This window comes from Phyllobates terribilis, unplaced genomic scaffold (assembly GCF_046119375.1).
Source record: "Phyllobates terribilis strain yellow unplaced genomic scaffold, ASM4611937v1 Scaffold_8__6_contigs__length_399053987, whole genome shotgun sequence".
In the NCBI taxonomy this organism is placed as follows: Eukaryota; Metazoa; Chordata; class Amphibia; order Anura; family Dendrobatidae; genus Phyllobates; species Phyllobates terribilis.
Window position 1 is genome coordinate 241,989,694 of NW_027362768.1, and position 20,231 is coordinate 242,009,924.

The 20,231-nt window shown below is 41.1% G+C and overlaps 1 protein-coding gene across 1 annotated transcript in view; it reads right to left on the reverse strand.

The window, feature by feature from the left end:
• Nucleotides 1-1,072: 1,072 nt before the first annotated feature.
• The window catches only part of ALDH9A1 (aldehyde dehydrogenase 9 family member A1), a 38,075-nt gene continuing 18,916 nt past the window's right edge, over nucleotides 1,073-20,231 (reverse strand). The window contains exons 4-12 of the mRNA XM_073644078.1: nucleotides 15,846-15,975; nucleotides 13,578-13,712; nucleotides 12,790-12,986; nucleotides 10,394-10,534; nucleotides 7,759-7,947; nucleotides 7,469-7,556; nucleotides 5,455-5,596; nucleotides 3,296-3,408; nucleotides 1,073-2,127 (exon numbers count right to left, since the gene is read on the reverse strand). Of these exons, the coding sequence (XP_073500179.1) occupies nucleotides 2,033-2,127; nucleotides 3,296-3,408; nucleotides 5,455-5,596; nucleotides 7,469-7,556; nucleotides 7,759-7,947; nucleotides 10,394-10,534; nucleotides 12,790-12,986; nucleotides 13,578-13,712; nucleotides 15,846-15,975 (1,230 nt within the window). The 3' untranslated portion in view covers nucleotides 1,073-2,032. The remainder of the gene's footprint in view (nucleotides 2,128-3,295; nucleotides 3,409-5,454; nucleotides 5,597-7,468; nucleotides 7,557-7,758; nucleotides 7,948-10,393; nucleotides 10,535-12,789; nucleotides 12,987-13,577; nucleotides 13,713-15,845; nucleotides 15,976-20,231) is intronic.

A 20,231-nucleotide genomic window follows, 5' to 3' on the forward strand; every position in this document is an offset into this window, starting at 1 on the left:
CAAGATGGTGCTGCGAGACCGAAGCGGCACAGAAAAACAGTGAAGACACCGGGGGCAGGAGGCTTATAGTTAAAAGCACCACTCCAGCAATGAAGAGAAAAAAAAAAAAGTTGGAGTGGTGCTTTAACATTCAGAAATACATGGACTTAACTTCATTGATGGCAGCAAAGGCGTTTATCAATACCTTTCTGAAGAATGTTCTGCCGTGTTGAATGCACTTGGCCAAATCATCAAGACAACCATTATCTTGTGAATCTCACGTGCGCATGTAGTGTGTGTATAGTTGTGTGTCAGATGCATGCATTTGTTGCATACTGTATTCAATACAGTGCACACACTGGGGCACATTTACTATTGCTGGTGTATCCCATGGCTGCTCCCTCCAAGACTATGCTGTCTCAATGTTAGACAGCAATATTAAAGGTGCCCCAAGTGTGTGTACTATATTGAATACCATGTACAACAAATGCATGAATCTGTATGGTAGATATGTTCACGCCACCAAAAATGAATAGCTGGATGTAAAAAGAAAGAAATTACATATCCAAACACCCACATGTCTGGCCTAAACATAATGGCAATGAATATCAAGAGTAGTGGGGAAAAAAGCAGATGTCATTATAAGGCCGCAATATTGCTTCTTTGATGCTTACAGAGGCCTTAGAAAAATGAGTGCTTGAGTCTTATCAAAATTTGAGCAAAAGAAAAGTGGGTCCATCTCCCTTAACATGGTTAGAGCTGAAGTTGTGCATGTTCATTATATTATACCACAAGATGAATAGTGTTGCATTGACTGATTAAACTTTCTTGGCTAATGTTTAGCAGAATGTGTGTACATGGTACAATGTACGGTGATCCACCAGGTCCAGAGATTAAAGTACAAACTAAACTAGAATTATACAGCAATGTATTCTGCAACCATACAAGATAAGCAGCTAACAAAGTCTAACTATCATTAATTACAGCTTAGCTGCCAAAACATAAGGGGATATCGGTCCTGGCTGGGACTTTGTCTGACATTGTGTATAAGAAAAATTAATATGGAATAAACATCCAAATTCAAAAAAGCAAATTAGTTTTCCCGTGGTAATATATAGCACTCAATTTATTGCATTGCTGTGATATACACAAAACTCTTTTCGGCACTTGTTCATGGCTCACGTGTTCTAGCGCACAGTGGCTGCATGTAGGTTTGTGTGTTTGGAAACTAACAGCTGGGTGTTAGCTCGATTATGTAGACTCTTTACTGATGAAGGCCCTATGTGTCAGAGCGGTGACTGGTTTCCCTGTATAAAAGTGCACGACACTTATACAACGGCAATTCACAACGTATTAGCGAAAGCAGGTTATTGTTACTGTGCGCTCCTCGAGCTCCATTTATCACCGTTTACAAGAATCGCTACATCTTCAGTTCTGAAATTCTTCCTCTTTATTATGTTGTACAGCAGGAAAATAATAATATGCAACAAGCTATATTAATATTGTATGAAATGTGAGTAGATAACAAGGCACTTAGACTCTGTTCACACCATGTTTCACCTATAAACCTGACTTGTGTATATACTGGAATGTTCACAGATTTCTATGAGGCAAACCTAAGTATTTGACAGGACTACATCTGGATACTAGAGGTCTATTTTTCCAGAGATCCAGTTGGTTCTCCTGATATGTGTTAATGTAAATATCTGTATTCCCCACAAAATAGAATTATGAAAATAACTGCTCTAACAAAAGCTATGTTGTTCCTTGTTCCTGAGCAATTATTTATTTAAATGGCTGCTAATTACCATTTCCTTTTTCCAAGTGACATGTCCTTTATAGGATACAGTCAGTGCTGACAGACTAGCGTCAGACTGTGGGACATATCCACAACTGTCAGATTATTCCTACATTTCTGGGAAGAAGGCAGTGAATAGCGTAGTTGACAATGCCATTTGGCACTGCAAAATAAAACAAGAAGAAAATCTTATAAGTGGTGTGACGAAAGCTATTGACCACAAACAAAGATGGTACTGTGGTAACTGATGCCCATTTAAAACACTGACTCAACGTTTCCCATCTCCACACAGACAGTTTTCAGCTGGGAATAATACTCAATGGCAACTTGTCCATTTTCACGTCCAAAACCTGCAGAAAACAATTCAGATTTAGTTATTGGGTTCTGTTTTTTTTTCTAGAAATTACTTGTTATAAACAGATGAAACCATCATCTACCAATACGACAGCTATAACAAGCTGGTAATGTCCTGTTAATGATGCAAAGTTCTAAAACATTGGATTCATAAAAAAATTTACACTTAAGGGAACTTGACAGCTACATGCTGCCCAATCCACAAGGAAGCATGCGCCACAGAGAAGCATTTGCCACAAGGAAGCATGTACAAGATAATAGCTGTATAATTCCAGCCAGGTATGTTTAAAGGCCGGAGTCCCATTAGCGAATCACATCCGATGTGAGAGCATGGGATGCGATATGCTAATGACACCCGGCTCCTGCTCGGCTCTGAGCGGGAGCCGAATGTCATACTACTGTGTCCCGCTCCTCTCGCATGAGAGAAGCACAGCACAGCTGCGGAGGAGACGGAGAAAGTAATTTCTCCATCTTCTCTGTTGCTGGCATCAGTGGGAATCACACTACGCTCGGGTGATCAGAGAGCAGTGCGATGTTTTACACACACCCATAGACTTACATGGGTGCACGCGGTCCGAGTTGTGTTTTTTTTTCTGTCCGATAGGAGGCAAAAAAAAAAAAAAAAGAAGGACATTGAGAACTCAAGTATGGGATTAAATTGGTACGAATTTGTTCGAGATAAATCGCAAGTGGGGAAGAAGGAAGACGGAGAAAGACGGAGAAAGACGGAGAAAGACGGAGAAAGACGGAGAAAGACGGAGAAAGACGGAGAAAGACGGAGAAAGACGGAGAAAGACGGAGAAAGACGGAGAAAGACGGAGAAAGACGGAGAAAGACGGAGAAGCCCAACGGCTTCTCCCCTGGAGTGACCAGTCTCTCGCTGTGCGTGTGTATGGGTAAGTTGTGCAGGAGGTGAGAAGCAGCCAAAAACTGCAATTTTTACCAGTTTCCCATGCAACGGTGTCCTCATTGGTTTTTAAAGCATGCTTTTATCTAAAACACTCCAAGTGTTTCAGTCGAACATACCTAATGGTAATCTTAGTGTCTGAGATATGCTGCCTGTGAGTCGGGCAGCACGTATCAGCTGTCAGCTTCCCTTTAATAGTGGGACGCATATATAAAAGTCCAGCTGCTTATTTGCCACCATTTAGCAGAAATACATACCTGACTTTTTGTACCCTCCAAAAGGAAGTTCCACTGGGCTCACATTGTAGTTGTTGATGAAGCACATACCAGCCTGCAGAGCAGCCACAACTCTATGTGCACGCTGAATATCCCTGAAAGAGGCGTAAAGAACAGTTTACTTTCCCTCCAAATAGGATTTCTAAAACTTCCCTGGACCTGTGCAGCAGTTTTGATGCTACTGTGCTGGCTGCAGTATCAATTTCTCCCCGCACACCACTTTTAAAGGGAATCTGCAGGCTTAACTGACAGTATAAAATAAAATAAGCACACAGTTGTGCATGAAAGTTTGCAAAATTTTTGGAAATTTCCAAATCCCTCCATAAATTTTACATGAGTCTACATCAGATTTTCACAAGTACTAGAAGATAGAGAGAATGAAATCAAACAAATTAAAAAAAAAAAAAAAAAAAAAGGAAGAAGAACATATGCACTGCACCGACAAAATTACTTGCTGTGCATTTGTCCAGGCTTTTGAGCTTCTTTGAACTGCTTCAGGTTTCCAAAGACATGAGGAGATTAGAAGAAGTGATCGGTCAGTTTCTACATAAAAGTAGTCGCTCACTACCTTATATAAAAAAGTAATAAACGCTGAAGAACACTTCACTAAAAAGGGAGCCAAAAACAACCCAAAAGACCTCTAAAATCTGGAATCGAAGAGTGTTAGAGTTGGAAGGGACCACCAGGGTCATCATGTCCAATCCCCTGCTCAATGCAGGATTCACTAAACCATCCCAGACAGATGTCTGTCCAGCCTCTGTTTGAAGACTTCCATTGAAGGAAAACTCCCCACCTCTCGTGGCCGCCTGATCCACTCACTGATCACCCTCACTGTCAAAAAGAGTTTTCCAATATCTCATCTGTATCTTCTCCCATTCAGTTTCATTGCTTCTAGTCTTTCTTTGTGCAAATGAGAATAAAGATGATCCCGCTACAGTGTGACAACCCTTGAAATATTTGTAGACAGCTATTAAGTCTTCTCAAAGAGGAACTCCCAAACCGATGGATTGGGTGCTGAACTGGTATTGACTTGGCACTCTTCAAATGGCCGCCCAGGTCTCCCAATCTGACCATGTGTGACTTCTTCCTTTGGGGGTACGTCAAAGACATGGTTTACGCGAGATGACGCCTTTGCCAGCAACAATGGATAAAATCTAGTTTAATGTCCATCGACTGGGACATGTTGCAGTGTGTTTGGGTCAAACTGGATTACTGCATAGATGCGTGTTGTGACAAAAGGAGGACACAGAACATTTGTAAACATTATGTGCTAAACTTGGGAGTTTGTTAGTGATCATGTGCCATTCACTAATATGCATGTAATACATTTTGAAACACACCGCTTCAAAACCCGATCAATCTTTTATAAATCACCAGTTTTAGAGTGAGTGTGTGTGTGTGTGTGTGTGTGTGTGTGTGTGTGTGTGTGTGTGTGTGTGTGTGTGTGTGTGTGTGTGTGTGTGTGTGTATGTATGTATGTATGTATGTATGTATGTATGTATGTATGTATGTATGTATGTATGTATGTATGTATGTATGTATGTGTTAAATGTGTAATATATAATAAATGTATTTTATATACAAGGGTATGCTCACACTAACTGGGATAATTATGCTACTGACTCCGGCTCAAACTCTGAGTTTGAGGCGAGTGTCATCTGATTCTCTTGCATGAGAGAATCACAGCACAGGTGCGGAAAAGATGAAGAACTAATTTTTCCATCTTCTTCATAGATTCTGTGCGAGTACACTGGACTGCACTCAGATTACATCAGAGTGCTGTCCGATGTTTCACTCGCACCCATGGACTTGTATGTGTGAGTGTGTGTGTGTGCAGAGTCTCGCAGCATGCTGTGATTATTTTATCACATGGATTCGGCATGAGAAAATCACAGATCTGCACTGCCCCATAGTATAACATTGGGCCGAGTGCTGTGTTATATGCTTATGTAAGCGAGACCTAAAAGTAATAAAGTTGGGAATCTAGGATTTTTCCCTTTTGCCATCACCTGGTATCTGTAGGAAGATATCACGATCACCGTTTAGTTCCCTATTTTTAAGGGCATCAGTAAAAATGTAACAGCTTAGTATTCCCTTGAAACATCAGCAAACATGTACAGTTATATGACTTAAGATAACACCTGCTAAAGACGCCTCCAGCCAATCCATAGGTTGTGTTATTTGCTCTTTTTAAAACCTCTTCCTCTGTATCAAAAGGGAGGATGGACATCACAGGACCAAAGATTTCTTCCTTGACACAGGTCATATCATCCTTACAATCACCTATTAATGATAAGGAGACAAAGCAAAAACACAGGATTGAGGATTCCCCAAAGCGCAAATGGAGTTCACTTCTTGAAAATACCTAGAATATTAATGAGGTGATGCAACCGCAGGAGATGCTGAATGATTCACATGAGCACACTCACATGCAGAAACACTAGATGGGTTATTTTTTTTTTGCAAACAAAACCAATTATGTCCATTTTGTGTTTCTACATAGTGTGACTCGGTACATTTAGGCTTTCCAAATACAGAATCAACATGATCTACTCTGTGTGAACAAGGCCTAACCAAGTTACCCAGCTAGGATACTTCATTCATGTGCACTAATCTTTAGAAACAATAGGTAATCTACTTCAGTTAGATATTAAAATACAATGCATGCCAACAATTCTGAAATTTCATCTGCAAAGATTTGTCCAACTTATTGACATCACTGTTGTTCATCTGTGTGGCTGGCCACCACAGCCAAGTCTTTGCCCCTATGTTGATGTCATGTACTTAAAAGCTTGATTGTTTCACATAAATAACATTTTTTAAAGCGCAACTAAACCTCTGATATATCTTTTTCCCACACTTCATTATTCTAATAATTACAAGCAATGAAAGCAAATCCTGACCCCAGCCAACCACCTCCCATTCAAGAGGTGCACCGCACAGGAGATCGTAAGGCTATGTGCCCACGATGCAGAAATGCTGCATATTTTTTCCGCTTCTCCCTGGCAGGAAAAACGCATGCGGATTTTACATTCGTTTTTCCTGCCAGGTAGAAGCGTTTGTGAAGCATTGTTGCATGCATTTCTGCATACGGGTTATCAAGCGCTTTCCAAGCGATTTTAGCATTACTTGGAAAAGTGCTTGACAATTTGGTCACACTATATAAATCCATGCAAATGGCCTGGATTTATATAGTGTGACCAAGTAATAGTTAAAAAAAAAAAAAAAGAAAAATAGTAAAAAATAAAGATTATACTCACCTTTCCATGGCCCCCGGTATTTTCTCCGCTGCGTCCGGTCTGTTGGGCGGCTCGCGGTGGTGTGAAACGACCTGCGATGAAGTCATTGAGTCATGTGACAGGTCACGCAACCGCCAACGTCAGTGGTCGCGTGACCTGTCACATGACTAAATGACGTCATGGCAGGTCCTTTCACACCACCGCGACCCATACAACAGACCAGTCAGAGCGGAGAAAATACCGGGGGCCATCGGAAAGTATAACCTTTATTTTTTATTTTAAATTCTTTTTTTAACAGGTTCTATGGCACCCGGGTCTGGAGGAGAGTCTCCTCTTCTCCAGACCTGGGTACCATCCGCACATAGACACGCATAATATCCGTGTGTGCAAATGTGCTGACACGGATAATATGCGTTTCAATGGAAGTCAATGGCGGCAATTACGCTGCGTGTCCGCAAAATTAATGGACATGCACAGCACATGCGGATCATCATTGGGGACTATGGGACACGTATTACCAAGCGTGTAAGCTTTTTTGCTGAGTAAATTCCGTGGCAAAACCGCTTGAAAAACGCATAGTGGGCACGCAGCCTAAAATCACAGCTTCCAGCACACAGAACGGGGTATGCATTCAATAGAAGGCACCTCTTGGTAGATGTTGTGAAGTGTGTGTGAGGAAGGGATGTCAGGGGGCAGCTTGAGCAATTGGCGAGGGATCACAGGATATGGACCCCTACCAATCTGCTCGTAATTAGGGCAAGGAAATGTAAAAAATGGAAAATACTCTATAATCACAGTGAGTGACAGAGTATGTTCTTGGTCTAGAAAAGATCTGTGGATCAAAATGTGTATAGTGTTCTAGAGCTGTTTGTTAAATAAAAGCACAATGTATTAAAAAACAGCAATGAGACATTACCCAGTACACAGGGATTCATGAAAAACCCCACTTTCAGTTTAGGATCTTCTGGGAGATGTGGCTCTCCACCAGTCAGCACCTTGGCACCCTAAAAAGGAGTCAAACACACACCTGAGTAGATGATATAAAGATCTAAAATTAATTAAAAACTAAAATTAGAACTGACAGGCAGGTAATTAGCAACTAACTGCCTGTTAGTTCTTCGGCCCATAGTAAATAAAATATTCCTGGAAAAACCCTTTAAATCTGAACTATAGTGTGTCTTCTTTGCATTCAGCAATCCAACTTACTTGCTCTTTTGCGCCTTTAATAAAGCCAAACACTTTCTCAAGTTGTGGTCGATTAATGAGTGGTCCCATTCTAGTGTCTTCTAGTAGAGGGTCTCCAATTTTGATTTTTTTCACCTTCTTCACCACTTCTTCAGTGAACTTTTGCAATATGTCCCGTTGAACAAAGACACGTGTGCCATTGCAACATACCTAATTGACATGAAAATCAAATGATCAATTAAATAATTGCAATATCTTGGTTTAGGTTCATTACAGAATATATGAAAAAGACAACGCCTTATAGTCAATGATTGGCTGCTCCAGTCACATGGCCACGTCCAAACTTTTTTTTTTTTTTTTTTGCTTCTAAAGTGATAAAGACTGGTAGGGGACAAAAAAAATAATGCCTGAGCCAAATGGGACACAGGATCAGTACACCTTTGTTTATCATTTAAGAATATTCTAAACATTCAGCAGATTTTGTATTAACCTGATAACCTTTGAAAACATTACGCTACATTTTAGCTTTCCCAGGAGCATCACTGTTGCACAGGAGGCATATGTGCCATGCGCAGCAGCTTCTGCAAACCTCGATGTACCAATCGTGCTGCGGATGAGAATTTTGAAGATGGCTATATCAAGGTCAATGATAGCACTTTTTCTTTATTTTACACGGGCTATTAGGAAATACAAATCCTTTTTACATGAGCAGATAAATTGCCCACAAGTAGCATTGAATGACACTAAACCAAGGGCATGCAATAACATTTCCATCAGGGTATACAGGAGGGCTTTGTATGGACAATCACCCATTAGATAAGTCAGCTGCACATGCCTTATTTATATGGTGGATGTACTTCTAACCAAGGGTGACTTTTAGCCTAGTATAAAAGATTAAATCAGTCATAGCCAAGCAAATTCACTCACCTAAAACATGCTGAAATTGTGAAAGAGCTGTGCAGAAACGTACGCCCACCAACCTCAATGAGATTAACATTGGAAAGAAGAGAGGGCCAAACGTTTTTTCCAGAACGATCGGAGACGGATGTCAGATAGAAACCCATTACTACACGTTCCTTCTGCTGATGGCAGTTCTACAAGCTGATGGGTCATAGGATGGGCTTAGTATTTCACACACTGCTTCAGCATTTTGCCCTATTTTGTTTACAGTGAAGTCTGTCAGGTGTTTGTCATCTGAGGCCGTACTAACCTAATGTTAAGACTTACGGACAAGATGCTTATTTATTTTTTTGCCCAAAGACATAAAATCATTGAATTCAAAGATGTTGCACCTAGTCATGACATTTAAGCAGCTGAAAAACTATTACCACATACATAAATCACATAACTTAAAGAAGCACTCCCATGAATATTTTTTTCTTCATTAATTCTGTTTATGTGTATGGTGTGTATTAATATCCTCTCCTACTGCCACCCTCTCCGGGATCCAGCTCCGTTCCTGCTTTGCTTCTCAGAAACATCTGACACTCCATAGGCTTACAACGTAAAAGCCACTTCTAGGTCGCCCAGAGCAGTGTGACCATCACTGAGAAACTAAGCAGAACAGAGCTGGGCCCAGAGAAGGAGGCAGAAGGTGAATATTAATACATGCATTACACAACATTCACATACACACACATTTAATGAGACAAAATATTCATGGGAGTGCTTCTTTAAAGGGAACGTCACCGGAAGAATAAACTAGTTTCTACAGTGATATTGGTGACCTAGCCCCTATAAAAATCATACTAGGGCTGTACATTTTAGAGGTAAGGTGTCTGTGAAAGTTACTTTTAAGTCAAATGCAAATGATAGTGCTTTGCTGCACCCTTGGCATAGCCATAGACAGTGCACCATTACACTCCTTCAATTTGAATTTTGGGAACTTCCTCCTCTCCTAATTGACAGCACTCCGAGCTATGCCTGAACTCAGCTGATATGTCTGTATGCACAGACACTACCCGAGCCCGGCCACCACTCACTGCTCTGATACACATAGATGATTGGCTTCAGAGAGGAGAGGGCAGAGAAGAAGTGTTATGAAATGTAGCCGAATTGACCCACGCTCTCCTTTCTGAAGCCACTTGCCCACTACACTTACAGTTGTATCAATGTAGCCAAGTGGCCGCTGCAGAAAAAAAGCAAGCAATGACACTGAGAATACATCTGGGCTGAGGTAGTGTCAGTGCGCACATGTAGAAATGCGGCCAAAGTTCAGGCAGCTCTTACACTTGGCAAGCAAGCGCTGTCAATCAAAAGCGGAGCGAGTCCCCAGAATACACACTGAGGGAACCGAAGAGCGCACAGGTCCCTTGGCAGTGCCAAGGATGCACAGAAGCCCCCTCATTGGCATAGCGAGTCATTTTCTCAGGTAATGTTCAACTAAACGGTCTAGTGTTGGTTTGATTTTTATAGGGATTTAGTCCCCAATTGCACTGTATAGTTAGGTTAATATACATTTTGGGGGTGAGACTATATATATATATATATATATATATATATATATATATATATATATATATATATATATATATATATATATATATATATATATATATATATATATATATATATATATATATATATATATATATATATATATATATATATATATATATATATATATATACACACACACATACACTACAAATCTTACTTGTCCCTGTGTGAGGAAGTTTGCCATCATAGCGCCATTCACAGCATTTTCCAGGTCACAGTCTGAAAAGATAATGAGAGGAGACTTTCCTCCCAGCTCCAAGGTCACTGGCTTAATACCTTTAGAAGCCATTTCCATGATCTGAAAAGAGAACGGTCAATGCTGATCGACGCAATTTCAACATGATATACAAGATACCGTCCATGTAGACAGTGTATCATTTACTGTGCACCAATGTGTTTAATGACTACTTATAACCCACAATACTCTGAAATATGGTGGCACTATAAAAATAAGAAAAAAAAATATTATTGCTTAAAAGGGATTGTCATACAAAGTACATTTTAATTAATAGATCTTAAAAGTTAGATCACATGACCTCATATTTCCTTATGGGTAGGGGCATAAGAAAAAATCATCAGGCCCTGTAGAAGTTATAATTGCCACCTGCCCGTAAAAACAACAACAACAACAACAAAAAAAAACGCTTAATATTCGGTGGGGTCACAAGAGCATATCTCACAACTTCCAGCACTTACAAAGTAGTTTTCCACTTAAATTGCCCTTTCATTGTCTCCATAAAGTATGATACCAACAAAAGTGCCCCACAATGAATTCCTCCACACTCACAGTATGACCCCAATGTACCTCCACCTCAACCCCACCCTCCCCTTGACAAAGTATAGTGACTGCTCAGCACAGCGGGTGTGATATATTGACATTATCGGACCTGCTGTGCTGAGACGTCCGATGCAGAGGAAGAATGATGGGGGGAAGCAAGAGGACAGATTCCCTCTTCCATCATTGCTGTCAATTGCATTGGTGAGAATACAGAGTACTGTAAAGGAGACTAAAGGAAGACAGTGAAGAAGGTAAGATGGACAACGACGGAAGTTATACTGAACTCCTCACCAGACACATACTGCTCAAACCACAAAACATTAATTAGAACGCGCGTTGGTGTGGTTATCCTGACGCACGGTGCCCACAGCATGAATCTGCTGTATTACTTTATGAACGGATATTTAACCAATTTTTCCACTATGTCACTTAAGTTTTTTGTCTTTCTATGTGCACTGCACTTTACTTATACACATGTGTGACAGGGTCTACCTTTGTGGTTAATCTTATGTGCATTATATCAGTTAATATTATTGGATGAACCATAGATAGTACTCCAGCTTTATAGCTTTTGTCACTTCATAAATTATAGGAGTTACCTTCTCCTTATGATTTGGATGGATACTAATTTTCTACTTATCGTGTTGTGTGCGCTGTGCTGCTTTATTTTAATTGCTTGTGTTGTGTGTTTTTAAATTGTCTATTTGGTGTTCTGATTCAATAATACAATTTATATCTTTTCATCCTAAGATTTGATTATGGTTCTTGAGCAGCTTTTTTGGTTCTATTTGAACCTGGCTGCAATATTGCAGCCAGGCATATTTTTTCCCTCTGAAACACTTCATTGTGTTTCAGATAAAAGGCACTTTATAAATTCGGCCAGGTACCACAGCCAGAGACGAGACTACTGCGGCTCTTCCCAGCTCCACAGGTCTCTCCCATGGGTATACATAGGTAAAACCTGCCAATCACCTGGAGCTGGGAGTAGCCAGGCAAGGGCAGCGCCAGACTAGTCTAGCTTGTGAAGAATGAATCCGGTGACCAGCTCAGTTTAAGGTGGATTACACTGCATGATTATTATAAATCAAGAGTTCATTATAAACTCATTTCAAGAAAATTGTGTAGTCTAAAACAGGCTGACAATCATCAGATGAAAGAAGAGATCGTACACAGACCTGCGCTGCCGAGAACAATGGCAGCATATGCACAGAGCAATCTATTCCTGATGGTTCTGGGCGCCTCTGAAGCAGTCTGCCTGTTTAAAGGGACTATTAAAAGGCCAATCAGAAAACATAATACCAGTTGGGGTTTGTTTCAACCCTGCAAGTTGGGCAACACAAATGCTTCTTTAGACAGGTGGAAAATTGAGTAAAGCAAATAAAGGGGTTGTCCAAGATTTTCATCCCTCCCACAGACAGTAATGGACCCACAGCATGTGAGAGACAGCTGCTTCATTCAAATGGGGAGCAGGGGACCCTCATTCTTGTCACTGGCGAATGCCTAGTAATGGGACCCCAGCTATCAGGTGATAAGTTGAAGTCTTAGGACAACCTCTTTTAAGGAAGTACATTAGTACAATTAACTCTTGTGGTTTTGGCAACAACCAGGCAAACAATTCCCACTGAAAGCATAGTGCCAGTTGTAGAGAAGAATGGTAGCGAGTAGGGCTGGTCCTAGTGATTTGGATAGGCTCCTTTAGAAACTATTACATAAAAAGGTTTTGCAAGGCAATTTTTTCTTATTACAAATTTTACATTAGTCTGTGATGGAGTTACCTTTGAGCCAGTAGGGACACTGCCGGTAAATGAAATTTTAGCCACATCTGGATGCTTACAGAGGAACTCCCCAGTGGTTGCTCCTCCTTGCACCACATTAAAAAGACCTGGAGGGGCTCCTGCCTCCCTGAAAATCTCTGCGAGCAAAACTACTGTGATAGGAGTGAACGGAGATGGTTTGTATACCATAGCATTTCCTAGGATACAAAGAGAACATATGAATGTTATTAAGATTTGCCTTGCAATTGTGTAGCCTTTAAAAGGAATGTGTCTGTAGGCTCGTCCTGCCTAAGTAGTCTATATGGGCATGTAGGTCATAGGAAGCGGAGTAATGATACCTTGATATCTGATCAGATGTCTTATTCTACAGAAATCCACGTTTTTCTTCTATGTAAATGAGCTGTTCGGGATTATGGGCCGGACACTGATCTCCCTGAGAATCTGCCTCCAGAGATCATTTTATATGAAAGGAGGAGTCACCAGCGTGATGTGTAATGAAACGTTCTGCAACTTCCAATAAGGCACATCAGCTATGGGACCCGTTAAGTGGTGGGGCTGCCTGGTGTCTGCCCAATTACCTAATAATTACGGGTTTTTTGCAAGCTTATACATGTATCCCACAGCTGAGAATGTGAGATTTAATGATTATTAGAATGCTGCACCGTTCTGTCACAAAAGAAAGAAAAAACAACAAAAACAAACACAAGGCAGCATCTCATACTGACAGATCTGCGCTGCACTCAGGAGTCATCGTGCTCTACATTATACTCTTCCATTGATCTACATACCACACGCTAGTGCCGGGCCAGACTTCCAACAAGCAATCTGAAAAGGGTAGTTCCAGGCTCCAATCCCCACACAGACACCAAGAGGTTCTCTTCTTGTATAGGCAAAGGATCCTCCTGGGAGCTGCACATGTTGTCCTGTACAGACAAATGAAGACAAATCTTAAGTGCTTAGAGGTGCACAAATATAATTGTTTATCAGAAATGATCTGTCCAAGATAAAAAACAAACAAAAAAAAAAAAAAAAAGCACACAGTAAGTTATATTGGGAATAAAGTTCAGCTCAGTGGCATGAAGTCTCACAGACCAATCAAAAATCTTGTAACATTTTGATGGCTCACTGCAACTTGTAGACCACCATCTCCAATCTCTAGTTGTCACAAAAATAAGAAGAAATAGGTCAACAAAATAAAAAAAAAAAAAAAAAGGTTCTACAACAGCAGCGAAACATCATTCATATTTCAAATTTTGAAACAAGATGCAATATGTCAGAACAAGATGCAACACAAGAGAACAAATATGCAGGGTGCTTTTATACCCTGCATATTTTTTATTATTCCTAAAAGGTAAGATAAGGTGGCTTACGGTCTTGAAATTCTCTTTCCTTTTTTGCATCCTGTTAAAAGGAAGTAAAGTTCAGTGAGCCTACCTGGACCGTGAAACACAGATGTGTGACTCCAGCCTAAATGCAGACTGCCATGCACAGACTGGCCTCAATTCACCTGACCTGAACTCATCAGTCATAGGCATATACTAAGCTACTGATTTTGGGGCAGAGCCTCATGGCTGACTAATGCACTGAAGTCTGCACTTGGAGCGCAAAACATGAGTGAATCCAACCTGAAAGAGGACTTTTCACCACATTCATGTTTTTATTTTATTTTGCCTCTTTGCAGAGATATAAGCAAAGTATTTGGCACCTAATGAGATAAAAAAAAAAAAAAAAAAAAAGTTAAGACCAAGTCGGTGTCAGAAAATTTTCACTGGGGGCGTGTACTACTTCTCATGTATGATGCTGACCAATCGTAATCTTTCAGCAACACACTGGAAAAAGAAGAGCACACCTACACCATAGTTTAGAGTAGGTTTCCCAGTGTGAGACGTATGACAGACAGGCTGGTCACCTGATCTAACCTCCTGCATGAGTCAGTGTGGGGGAGAGGCAACACAGCTGAATGTAGCCATCAGATTACAAACCCTTCTATCAGCTCTCCTGATTTCGGAGTTTGTCATAGCTAAACTCAGCTGCAGTGCTGCTCCCCCACACCAACTCCTGCAGGTTCGACCAGGAGATCACGGCTGTCTGTCACACAAATCACAGTGACAAACCAGCTGTAAGCCATGGTGGGGGGCATGTTCTTTCCATTGAGTGTTGCAGCCTGCTTATGATTGGTCAGAATCATACAGTGAGAAGAACTACATTGCCCCTGGTTAAAAGTCTGATAATACTCACTTAAACTTAAGTTAACTCATTAGGTGCCAAACATTTTACTGGCATCTCTGCAACAAAAAAAAATTATATTTATTGTTTGTAGCCACTATTGCATTGTATGTCCTGTTCAACATGAGAAATTTGGGGAAAGGTTCTCCAAGTTTATAAGGTGACACACAACAGTGTGCTAAAAATGGATTCAGATTAGCTAGAATTGGATCCAGCAAGGAGGAGGCGCATATATCTTTCATGTTCCTCAATCTTTTTTAATCCGCTGCTGGCACTGATTTCGAAAAAAAAAAAAAAAGCACTGTGTTAGAGACATTTTCTTATATTGTTTGACGTGTTGCTAACCATAAATGAACAGCTACAGAAATAGAAATCAGGTACTGTATGCTTATAGTACATCTATATGGATATGACCGTCCATCGAAGATCTATCTCTCCATAGTCAATTTGCTAGCTCTGATGAGAAATAATTTCAGAAAGAAAATTTAAAAAAAAAAAAAAAAAAAACAACTTATTTTTAAGATGAAGATGCAATAAACTATCACATAGTGGGTTGGTAGAAAATTGACGTGTTCTGACTGTGCCTTGGTCTTTGTTATGACAGACTGTTTCACAGGTGAAACACGCCAACTTTCTACCAACCTGCCATGATATTTTAACATGAAGATGCAATAAAGTAGGTTTATTTAAGCCACTTTTTTCTATTTCTGCAAATGTATGCTAATGCTTTTGTATATCTGCATGTATCAAAGTTTCTATACATGCTCACAGAAACTAAATAATGGTACAAGTACCGTAAATGATTACATATCAATTCAGAGTTGTCTCACCAGCCATGCTGCCAGCAAGTCCTGCGTAATACTCCAAAGTCTGCCAAGAAATCTCAATATCCACTCTGGCCTCCAAGATGGATTTCCCATTGTTTATGGTTTCCATGGTAGCGAGTTCTTCACTGCGCTCCTGTAACAAAGTCATTTAAAACTTTAGAAAATTAAAATCTCCAACCTCCTGTAAGTAACCCTATAGATTTTTGTCCTGTTAAAAAACACATCTCACTAAAGCTATCATTTTTACTTCCGTAAACTTAGTCAGTTTTATAAACGTGTTTTATAAGGGTTACCCACACAGGTGGTGATTATAGATTTAAAAATGACAATCACAAAACCTGAATCTCCTTTACAGGCCACGTTCACACGTTCAGTATTTTACATCAGTATTTGTAAGCCTAAACTAGGAGTGTCTGATAAATCCAGAAGTGGCGACGTGTTTCTATTATACTTTTCCTCTGATTGGCCACATTCACACGTACAGTATTTTTAAGCAAGAATCAGGAGTGGACCATAGTTGGATGTTTGGCGGATTCCTGAATGTTAACCATGTAAAGTGGCTGATGATTAATATGGTCGGCAGATTCAATTTTATTTCGGATGTTATGGCCAGACCTCACTATGGAGAGAAGATCTCAGTTCTTTGCTTATGTGCAGGAATGATTTAGGTGGAAACTCCACGGGGCAGGAAGCTTCAGCATTAGGCCTCGTGCAGTCATATCGATCATGTACCTGGGTGGTTATGTGCACACGATCTCTTACTTGGGAGAACCCACCAAGTTTAAGTGCTTCAGGAAACACCAATTTATTTTTTTTTTATTTTTACACCCTAGATCTTTTGTCCATATTTTGGGGCTCCTCAGATTTCCTCCTCAGAAGGATGTGTGCATGAGTACAGGAACCCGACCACTTTGATATCAGAATGTCATACATAGGATACATTTACATGCCTTTTTAGGCCACACTTCAAAACATGCACAGGATATTAAACACAATCAGTATGTGCTCATACAATTTTTTTTTTTTTTTTTTTTTTTTTTTTTTGCAGAACGTCCCGTTTACACAGGGACACTGGCAAAAATCAGAACAATTTCAATTAATAAGCAAGCATTTTGCTCATTTGTTAGGTGATTGGCACCAGTTTAGATGGGCTGATAATTGAGAAATGTACCAAAAGTCATCAAGAAATAAATGTAAATGCTCAGTCTGGGGTAATGCAACACAGCCACTTATGTCCTAGATCTAGAAGATAACAGTCATTTAGAAGAGCAATTCACAGAGGTGTGTTGTGAGCCATCAAAGGCTTTTAGTTAATAAGTAGTTTACAGACTCATTTAAGCAAAAATGTGGAATTCACATAGCTGTACTGGAATGGCAGTATCAAAGGTAAAGCTAGAAGCATCAATGCATGTCCAGCTTCATGTTAGCCTGTTCACATTAGAAAGGGATCAGATTGCCATTGTTAAAAAAACAGGGGAGTCATGTCTGAACACTGTGGACATAACTGGCCGACTACGTGTGCTCACCCGCATCAGGCCAAGGTCACTTAAGTGTATTTCACGCTCTAGTCTGTACACAGTCAGCATTGCCAGGACTGACCGCGAGTCAGCTGCAAGTTCAGGTCAGGAGACCTGGCACCAGAACGGGCATTGTGGCACATAAGCTCATGTGAACCCAGCCTTACACGCACTAATCTGCTCCAAAGACTAGCCCAGGCTACTGGACATGCCAGGGGTTTCCACAAAGACCAATCATACACACTGGCACATAATCGGATATTTGTCAGAGTGTTGTCCATCGGGCACACAAACAGTAGATGCAGCCGTCCGAAAGACGACTTTTGAAGATTTTCATAGTTGTGAATGACTTAAATATTTTCATATTGGGTAGAGACGTTTTGAATTATGTTTTTTCCATATGAGGAAAATCACTGATGGTAAAAATTGAAACATTTACCAAATTTCAAAAAAAAAAAAAAAAAAAAGATCGAACACACTAATGAAAACCAGACCTTTTTTTCGGAATGAGAATAATCAGTAACGAATAAAGCCCAACAATGTAAGTGCTGCTGGGAGACTGAGTGCCCCTTTCTGTGGTGCCATGGAGACTGCATCTTCTGAGCATGTGCAAAATCTGATTAGCAGAAGGGAGGAAGGTGGGACAAAGACTGTCAGTCATGATAGGAAGGTGGAGATGGGGTCCATCAGCAGGAGCAGGGAGGTGCAAAGAGACAGTCAGTCATGCCAGGAGGGTGGAGATGGGGGTCCAGCTATAAGGGATAATGCTGGAAGTATATAGCAGCACTCAAAATGCTAAGAAAGGATTACAGTGATGTATGCAGGCTATATTGTTAGATCTGGTGACAGAACCTTTTTAAACAAATCTGACATGTCATTGTGAATATATGAAAAGTTTAATAAAAAAAAAAAAAGATAGGAAACTTCTAATACCTCCTTACTACTGAACGGTATATTTTCATAGTCAAGGGCAGATAGTAAGGTTAACCAAAAAAACACACACAAATTCAAAATAAATAATCCCAATTATTAACCAGAACGCAAAAAATCCCATGAAAGAACTGACAGTTTTCTCATATTGGCAAGAGAAAATAGTTTGAGAGAAAGACCAAGGAAATCCCACTCAACTTAACCCAGGGACGTCAAACTCAAAGCACAGAGGGCCAAAGTAAAAAAACTTGGGACAAAGTCGTGGGCCAACCATATACAGAATAATGGGTCCCACAGTCCTCCATACAGAATAATGGGCTCACAGAGGGGTGGTGGTTCTGGTGTGGGGAACCAAATATAACCACCCTGCGGGCCAGATTTGGCCTATGGGCCAGAGTTTGACATGTGTGACATACCTAACTTGTAATAATTACTTCACTCCTTGACTGGGCCAGTGTAGTTTTGGATGACACCAGTTTACTATGCAACATACTGAAAACAGGGAAAACATTTTTTAAAGTGAGGTAAAATGTGTGTGTGGAGGGGGAAGGGGGAGGAGACAAAAACAAAAGAAACCAGCAATTCCGGCATGATTTTGGGGAGTTTCATTTTACGTTATTCACTGTGATAAACTACGGCAATGTGATTTTTCAGGTCAGTGCGATTATAATAATATTTCCCCGTGCTTGCTCGCTCTCCCTCTCCTCCCCCCCCATCTGATCTCTTCTTTGACCTGTGCTCCCCATGTGCTCTCCCCCTTGTCTGCTCTCTCTCTCCACCCCTGTGCTGTCTTCTTCCTTCAATCAGACCGTCGCCATCTTTGTGCAGGCAGATAGCGGCGGTCACATTAAAACTGCACATGCGCTCCTCCTGTACAAAGATGGCGGCGGTCAGTGAATCATTCGGCTGATACCGTATACAGTGTGGTGCGCGCACGGCGTGTGCGCGTGGTGCGCGCACGGCATGGGCGTATACAGTGCGCGTGGTGCGCACACGGCGTATACAGTGCGCACACGGCGTATACAGTGCGCGTGGTGCGCACACGGCGTATACAGTGCGCGTGGTGCGCACACGGCGTATACAGTGCGCACACGGCGTATACAGTGCGCACACGGCGTATACAGTGCGCACACGGCGTATACAGTGCATGTGGTGCGCACACGGCGTATACAGTGCGCACACGGCGTATACAGTGCATGTGGTGCGCACACGGCGTATACAGTGCGCGTGGTGCGTGTGCGTGTGTGTACGGCATATACAGTGTGTGGTGTGTGTGGTGCGTGCTGCGACGGTGTTCCGCTGGTGGTATCGCGCAAGAGGCTGGCACCACCAGCGGCTTCCATATTGAGACACCCATCACTTGGGTGTCCCAATATGGCGGTAAACAGACTTCTGCCGCTTGGAATTCTGGGATTCGGACACATCTGGACCAAACAGGATGTGAAGATATTACAAGGTAAGTATATATTAGATATTTGTGTCAATTTTTTCTGTGATCCTTTGAGAGGTTTTAATTAAATAATTTTTGGGGAGGGTGTGTGCGTTATCCCTTCCCAACATATTGCAGTATATAACCTAGTACAGTGATGGAGAACCTTTTACGGACCGAGTGCCCAAACTGCAATTCAAAACCCACTTATTTATCGCCAAGTGCCAACACGGCAAATTAACCTGAATACTGAGGTTTTAGTTTAGAAAAAACAACTCATACAAAGAGCAGACAGGGGTGGCATAGAGCAGCCACAGAAAGGAGCAGGGGTATGAGACTGCAGAAATAAAGAATGTGCTCACCCCCATCTTGTTATATGCCCCCATCCATGTATATATGCTGTTTCCCCCCCCCCCCCCCCCCATTCCATGTATATATGATGTCCCCCCCCCCTCCATTCCATGTATATATGCTGTTCCCCCCCCATTCCATGTATATATGCTGTCCCCCGTC